Source organism: Physeter macrocephalus, chromosome 19, assembly GCF_002837175.3.
Source record: "Physeter macrocephalus isolate SW-GA chromosome 19, ASM283717v5, whole genome shotgun sequence".
NCBI lineage: Eukaryota > Metazoa > Chordata > Mammalia > Artiodactyla > Physeteridae > Physeter > Physeter macrocephalus.
The window spans coordinates 18,868,741-18,877,280 of NC_041232.1; the positions used below are offsets into that span (position 1 = coordinate 18,868,741).

The 8,540-nt window shown below is 37.5% G+C and overlaps 1 protein-coding gene and 1 non-coding gene across 3 annotated transcripts in view; both read right to left on the reverse strand.

Annotated features, from left to right (window-relative positions):
- Window positions 1-7,456, reverse strand: part of ZCCHC8 (zinc finger CCHC-type containing 8) — a 23,430-nt gene extending 15,974 nt beyond the window's left edge. Inside the window, exons 1-4 of one of the 2 annotated variants that reach the window (XM_055080375.1) lie at window positions 6,269-7,456; window positions 5,045-5,085; window positions 2,618-2,692; window positions 1,012-1,117 (exon numbers count right to left, since the gene is read on the reverse strand). In XM_055080375.1, the coding sequence (XP_054936350.1) occupies window positions 1,012-1,117; window positions 2,618-2,692; window positions 5,045-5,085; window positions 6,269-6,469 (423 nt within the window). In that variant the 5' untranslated portion in view covers window positions 6,470-7,456. The remainder of the gene's footprint in view (window positions 1-1,011; window positions 1,118-2,617; window positions 2,693-5,044; window positions 5,086-6,268) is intronic. The other variant, XM_055080376.1, reaches the window with a different exon arrangement.
- Window positions 2,089-2,223, reverse strand: LOC112064149 (small nucleolar RNA SNORA9). Its single transcript, XR_002891398.1, has one exon. It is a non-coding gene; the product is annotated as a small nucleolar RNA SNORA9 (small nucleolar RNA).
- Window positions 7,457-8,540: the final 1,084 nt, after the last annotated feature.

Sequence of the window (8,540 nt, forward strand, 5' to 3'; positions counted from 1 at the left end):
AAAAAAAAAAAAAAAAAAAAAAAAAAAAGATAGTATCTTCTGGAACATTAGCATACACTATGACTTTTTTTAAAAATTATTTTTACACTATGACTTTTGTGTTAACAAATATTAATTATGGAACTTTCAACACTTAAACTGACAAGACAGACTTTATCTTGAAATCAGATAATCAAAGATTAAAATAATATATAACTTGATATTACTGGTCAATACTGATATTATAACCCTTACAGACCTCAAGCCACTACAAAATTCTGAAGTGTTTCCTGAATCAAATATTAAATAATATTCAATATGTTTTGTTTTATTTTTCAATATGGTTTTTATTGTTAAATGTATTTTGTTCTGTGAATCTTTAAAAATTATATCTGATAGGTGAAAACTAAAGGTGATAAACAAAAAATTTAATTAATTAGAATACTCCATTCTCCAACCTCTGAGGATAAACAGCTAAAGATCCTTATTTGAGAGACTCTACTTACCTTAATTTTTAATTAAAAAACAAAGCCCAGAAATCATAATTCTGATTTTCTTAAGGTAAACTCATGCCCTAATATTCAGAGTGGAATCTCTCAGATTTCTCTGGGCATGCTGTTGATTTTTAAAACAAGTAGAAGGGAAAGAAAGGATGGCATATGAACCTGTTCATTTTAGATAAAAAGAATCCATCTTTTATAAACCCCAGAAACAGATTTTTTTTTCTGACCTAAAATTAATTTTCTGCCCCAAACCACCTGTCCAAGTCAGGGAATGGAAAATAAAAAGGCTTCAGTTTTGAGTGCATCCAGGTGTGAATATGACTCCCTGAGAAAAGCACCCGTGATCCAGAAGAAAGCCCTGTGGCTGCGCTGGTCAGACTGTGGAGAAGGAAGCCCGGCTGCAGGATGGGAGGTGAACAGTCAATCTCAACAGTCATTCTGGTTTTGATTCAAGAGGATCCTCGGAGCCTAACAATTGGCAGTGAAAAGCGTAACCTGCTAATCTGAAAGTCTCTTAAGTTTGAAATACCTGGGGCAAAAGATTAAAGGAAGTCTTTTCCACATCATTTTTCTGCTGTTCCTCAAATCTTTTTACTAAATTTGATACAAATTCCTCTATTTCTTGATGATATTGCCTGCGTAAGAGGACAAAATGGTCAGAACCCAGACAGAGTAAAACATTGACTTGATTGAGTTTTATGCATTTTTAGAAGATGCCATGTGTAAATTTTGTTACTTTGTTTTTCAGAGCTTATCAAATCGCTGACTCTTTGTAACACTCAGGAATCTATTACTTAGGAAAAATATATACATTGTTGTCAAGTTAATAAAATGATTACAATAACCTAACACAGTGCCCAGGATGTAACAGCTGGCAAATACTTATGCAAAGACTAAATGGATTTTATTTATAAATTTTACATACTTAATTTCTGAATATATAATACATGTCAATGGTTCAAAATTCAAAAGAACTAAAAGGGTGAGTTACATAACAAAAAGCTCCCTTCCTACCCTGTCTCTCAGCCCCTTATTTCTGCAACACAGAGATAATCAATTCATACAGCTCTTCCACATCCTCCTCCCAGACACCCTCTCTGCACATATAAGGAAACACCTATGTAAGTATTACACTGGAGAAAAAAAGACCAAAACGCAATGCAAGAAAAACGACTGAGGTCTATCTTCCCCAGCTTTCCAGGTCAAGAACCACGTTCATCAAATATTCTTCAGTGCTCAGTTCAGGAGGGGCCAAAAGAGCCGACTTCCTCTTTACAGACTTGATCTGTCAGGTCTCGTTAGCTCTGACATTCTAAGATTTCTGCAGCCGCAACACCAGGTGAGCGGAGCAGACATTACTGCCAGGAGCTTGAGCTAGAGGCCGATTCTGATGGTGACAGCGGCGCCGGAGCCCCGCGTGCCCAGCACGGTGCTGCTCCCGTGCTCACCACAGCCTGCTCCACCCTCCCAGAGCCTCGGGTTCTGCTTCTGCTGAGACGAAGTAACCAATGGACCTGCCACACAGGTAACGACCTATGTATGGTCCCTTTACCTTGCCTGGCGCCTAAGATAACAATATGATTAAGTGGCGCCGAAGGGGGCAAGCAAGTGTCTGAAATGTCTATGACCGTGCTCTGAGGAAGGGACAGGTCAAGGCCTGAAACCATGTCAGAACATTCTAGCAAGCACTGCAGGAATGCATTGAGTCATCCTAGACCCAAGCATGCTGGAAGGCTTGCAAAGGTCTAGTTTTGCTATTAAAAAGAAAAAAAAAATCATGTGGGTAATGGTGGTGGCGGTGACTTTTATTTGAGGCTATTAATTGGGCTCTTACAGGTGCTCATTTAGCTACTTAAGAGGTAGTTACTATTAGTGTCCTGTTTTCCAGTGATGAAATTGATATGCAGAGAGGGTCAGTGACCTGTCCAGGTTCACAGATATGGAACGTAGAGGAGTCCAGCTTCAAATTCAGGTTTATATGATTCTCACGTCCTCACTCTTATCATGATTCCATAAATTTTAAGTAAAAGAATAAAGATGGTATGTAAAGTAAAAATGAAAACAGCGTATTTATAGAAGATATTGTATCATAAATACATCAGCTCATAATATTTAGGAAAGGGAAAATTACTTACTTTGAAATAACATTGTTCATAAATAGAATCTGAAATAAAGGTCCATCTAATTTAGTATTGTTCACCAATATTCCACTAAAACAGAAGTTAAAACATATTCTTAGAAGACATTAAAGTAAAACTTGCTTATGTATATATAAACACTGAATCTTTAAAATTCCTAAGTACCAAAGATCATATAATATTTTACAAATAAGATCAAGAACCACAAAGAACTCCAGTTTTACCCACTTTAACAGTTTTTAGGGGTATCTTTTACATTACATATTTTAAAAACTATTTCATAAAAAAATTAAAAACTACAGTTACTCTTTCAACCAAAAAGCTTCTTCACCCAATGGCTGTTTGTTTACAAATTGAGGGGAGGGAGGAATTGAATAAACCAGCAGGTTACAAGAATATATTTCTGAAAGAATCAGTGAATTTGGCTTGGAAATATATGGGAAATTGAAACACTATAAATAAATGGGTAGACTCTTTCTGGAAGGCAGAGCACACTGGACTAAGTAGCTCAAATCCAAAATTTTTAAGTAGAGATGTAAAAAGTATCTCATTCCTGAATCTGACTTTCAGATACTGCAAAAAACAGAACTAGACTGCAGCCTGGAAATCTGCTATACATCCCTTCGGCAACCTGGGAGCAGCTGAAGCTCTGATTCTTCCACACCTGCCTCAAATCCTTCTACCTGTACAGCACGTGAAATAAATCAATCTGTATGTGGAATTGCCCACATCAAGTAGAGAAATAAAATTAAAATATGAAGACACCCAGAAACTTGCTTGAATTTGCACAAACTTCAGTTTTAAAAAATACATCATGTTTTTAAAAACTACATGCAATTGCATGACCCTTGACTGGAGTTCAGTTTGAGAAATCAGCAATAAAGACATTCAACTGGGGAAATCTGAATCTGGCTGGGAATGTTATCAAGGAAATCGTGCCAGTTATTAGGTGTGATCATGGTGTTGTGGTAACATGGAAGTCTTTAGGAAAAAAATACATGCTGAAATATTTGGGGTAAAATATGTACATGGAATTAGAAGAAGGAAATATGGCAAAATATTGTTAAATCTAAGTGATGAAAATATGGGTATTAACTGTACTATTCTTTCCACTTTCTATACGTTTGAAAATTTTCATCATATAAAGAAAAAACAGAAAAAAAAAACAAAAACACCCCACAATGTTTACTGGATAAAAAGAAGAGACACTTCTGATCATGAAAGTTCCAAAACTAAGGGTTAAATCAAGAGATGTAGGGTACAATTTTATCTAAATAATTTTATTTTTTTCTTCCTCGGTGTTCTGTAGAAAGCTTTGTCAGTCTGACAATGTGGAGGACACCAATTAAAAAAAAAAAAAAATATATATATATATATACACACATATATATATTCCTTTTTCGGGATACTAATGCTTCTTATAAATTGGCAAAGCCTATGATGCTGTAATCATTTGAATTCAGGTGATTATAACCCCCTTATAAATAAATATTTAATGTTTAAATGAACAACTCTATTACAAAGCATATGCTTGTCTAAATAAAATATCTTTACATATATAAAATTTGTGATATTTTAAAGAATCCTAGTTACATTCAATATGTTTACTACCTAACCAAAAATAAGTGTAGATTTACAAAGTGTGCTCACATAGAGGAAGGAAAGTAGGGCATAGAGAAGTTATTCTTTAGACATATTCTGAAATACGTCTAAATTCTAAACATGTTAAATTCTAAAATTGTAAAGTTTTAGTCACCAGTGTAGCCAGTTAATTCAGCTGGTACCAAGGACAAAAAATTCCATGTGAAACTGCATCAGGGTACCCCATATTCTGAAAGCCTTAACATACCATTCTGTGTAATCAATTTGTACTTTAAGAAATATTTTAATTTAGTGACTACTAAATAAACTTATATTACAAAATATCAACATTTAATCTTCTATTAAAATCAGATGCCTGAATGCAAATTTACTCACTGTACTTTTTTCAAAAGCAACTACTTTCTCTTCTTCTAAAATGCTGCATTTTGCATTATTTCTATTTATGAACACATTTTAATTGTATAAATAAATCTTCAGCTAGATTAATACTGTAATCTGAATTCTAACTTACCAGAAATGTTCGCTGAATAGCAACAGCTAGGTTGATAACTTGCCTGTTCTGAGCATTAAGTCAAAAACTTCTGAATTGTGTTTCACACATATTTTCACCCAATAAGTCAGTTTTCAAAGTTTAATACGGTTGTGAGAATTCAAATTTTACCCTCACAAATTAAAAATAAAGGATCATTACTATGATTTCTTGAGTACAAAATGGTACAAAAATCCGAAACACCCTTTTCGCAAAAAAAAAAAACTGGGATTAAATATTAAGGTCGGGATAAAAAATAAAGGACATTATGGTGCAAATTCAAGATCTCATACCTTGGTCGAGTCAGAATGTTCAATTTTCTTTTAAGTTCTTGATGTTATTACTTGTTAAGGAGTATAAGCCCTCATTAAATAGAAATATGAAGATCATAAAATTCAACTACTAAACTCACTTTTGGTGTTAATGTTATAAACATATGTTATAAACGTTAAAAGACAAATATTTTGAGGATGACACACTTACTGACCTCCTGTTTTGTTGCAGGGCTAGGTATCTGGGTCTAAAAACTAAAATAGAGTTTTCATCCCTTCCAACATGGTATTTCTAAGGCAGTGGCACATAGTTCAAAGAGACTAACAGACTAAACCAAAAATGTTATGCAGCATAACAGATTGTTAAGACCTGAAGAATCTAGGATGGAATCTATGAATGTTCACTGTAAAATCCTTTCAACTTTTCTGTATTTTGAAATTTTTCATAATAAAATGTCGAGGAAAAAGGCATTATGAAAAAATGACTTCGAAAACCTTAATAGATGATTTACCAACCACTTTCAGGGGTCTTTACACTAGAAAAACTACCTGAGCCAAAATTACTTGCATGTATATTACAAACAAAACAACACCAAAAATTCTCTAAGAATGGAAATAAACATATTAACACTTCTTGCTAGAAAGGTTGTAAACATGTTACTAAAGGCAAACGGAAACTTATTTGGCGCGTTTTCCCTAGGAGTTTGCAATGGACCTTAACCACGGAAGCTATTTCAAAGTGGAAGAACTTTAAAATGAATCCCCGAAGTTCATCAAGCAATTAACTATTTCTCTCTACATGCCTCGACTCCTTAACGCCCCCAACTGCACATCCTAGCACCACTAACTTTTGCCCCGCCCTAAATACACATCGGCGCCTAGGTCTAAGCATCCGGTATCTCCTAACATACAACTACAGCGTGACTGCAACAACTTTAGCTTGGCTCCAAAAAAGGAGATCGGATAATGATTCCAAAGAGGGGACGAGAAGTGGTGAAGAATCTACAACTGAACGGTTGAGAGTCCGGAATAGCGCTAAAAACCGGCCCCAGATTGGGGGGCGGGAGGAGAGAATAAGGTCCAGGATACGGATCCCAGAAGGGGAGATGTCTGCGCCGAGGCCTCGGGGACAGCTCACGCAACCCGAACCCGCGATTCTCAGCCTCGTGGAATTTCCGCCCGCACCCTCCCGGGGACGGCACACACAACACTCCCCAGTGACAGGGCCCAGCGAGCGGGAAGGATATTCTCGGCGCGGAGCTGCTCGATGGCTTCCTCGTACTGCCGAAGCCGCTCCCGCAGCTCCGCGTCGCCGACCCCATTCTCGTCCTCCTCGTCGCCGTCGTCGTCCTTGAAGAGGGTGTGAACTGGCTTCGGAGTCGACTCCTCTAGGTGGTCAAACGCCTCGAACAGCTCTAGGTCGCCGAAATCCACCTCCGCCGCCATTTTGGGCTATGGGAAAGATACGAGAAGAGGCGGAGCTGGCCCCCCGGCCGAAGGCAAAGGTTGTTGGGCGGCACCGCTCTCTAGGGCTACGGCCGCCCTAAGCCACCCAGTACGGTTTCCTCCAAACGTAGGCCGCCGAAGCTGCATAATAGGCGGGCCAGTCCGGTAAGACTACAACTCCCAGAAGGCAGTGGTGTCTCTCATACCCACTTCTGAGGTTGCTCGGGAGCAAGGCATGCTGGGATATGGGTTTCTAAGCGACTGTTAACTCATCGTTTGCATTGCATACCGGGATTGGTCCCTTTTAACGTGAAGAAAGCCCAACTAGATCAGAATGTGTTACAACAATATGAGTTGTCTCTAAAGCATTTAAGGCTGCAAAAAATCAGAGCACGATGTACGGTTTATCACAGATTCTGGTGAATAAGGAACTCCAGTTTTGCCACAAACTACCTTTGTGATCTTGGAGAAGCTGCTTCAGTTTACTGGGCTTGTTTCACTTTTTCATGAAGAACTAGCTTGATCTTAGATTATTTTAGATTTGTCTGTTGCAGCTTTTGGTGATTTCTCTCCTTCAATCACTCATTCATTCAATAACATTTGTTTACCGAGTTCAATGTGCCAGGCACTGTTCTAGGAGCTGTGGGTGTAAGAGTGAGCAAACTAGAGAAGTTCCTGCTTTCGTAGAGGGTACAGTCTAGCAAAAGAAAGAAACAAAAAATAAACATACATGTTCCCGCTCTTGGGTCAAAGTGGATGTTGATGGGTATTCATCATATTAGGAAATAAATATGTGAAATAAAAACAGGAATGGATATGTAACAAATTTGACATTTCTGTGGGAGTCAGTGAATCGAAGAACTGAGGTTTGAACTGAATTAGGAAGTGTTAGGAGGGCAAAGTTGGTGGTGAGTATGGGGGATGGAATTAAGAGAGTCCTAGTCTGAAGAAATGGCATGTAGAACGAAAAGGCAGAGTGGAGCAAGATGAGGCTGGAACATTAGGCAAGTACTCACCACATTAGGGACATTGTTTCCACCCCCAAACTGGCAAGTCATTTCAACATTTTAAACAAGTGGTGGGTCTAAGACCCACAGATTTTCATTTTGGTAAGATGGTCCTGATGGCATGATAGGAAAAGTACTGGCGATGGAGCAAACGTAAAGTTCCAAATCTAGTAGACTGATAGATTTTTGTAATAAGATCAACAAATGTTAGCTTGGATTAGGGTAGTGGCAATAGTGCTGAGGAGTTGATATTTAATAGAGGATATTTAAAAGATAACATTAAAGCAACAGAGATAACTGGAGGATTGTATATAGGGAATGAGAGAAAAGGGTGGTGAATTATTTGCCAGGATTCTGACTTAAGAAACTGGTTAAATAAGTGATCATTTGAGATAGAGAAAAAAATCATTTGATGTTGACCAGGGTTTGGGAGTAAAGGGTGAGCTCCATTTTGGCTATGTGGTACCTTGAGGCAATTTTATCCTTATAAACAATTTTATCCTTATATAACTCTAGTTAGGTAAGTAACTAGACTAGTGGAAGAAATTTTTGAAGCACTAGTATATTGAAGGTAAAATTTTCGGGCTCAGTGGAGGTGTATATTACACAGATATTTGGCTAAGCTCCAAAGAGGACTGAACTAAAGATCAGCATTTGGCTGGTTCAAATTTTTATGGAAAGTAAATACAAAGATGATAGAGAATGAGACTGCATAGTGAACAACAGAGTGGGAAGTAAGTCTAGGACTGAGCCCTAGAGGGCTGGGATTTAGGATGAGACAACTACAGAAATTGATGCACAGCCAGTGGGAGAACTAGGAGAGGGCCCCAGAGAAATTATATTTAAATATATACTTAAATATCTTTTGGCCATGACATTAACTTGGAATGATATATAACACAATTTAATTTCTGCTTCTATCTCCTTCCACCAACCTACTATAGTATTTTTCTAATTTAATCACAATCAATGATCACCCAAATTGGAAACATCATCTTTGAATTTTCTTATCCTCCAAGCCAGTTGCTCTCACAAAGCTCATCAAAACCTTGCCTCAAATAGTG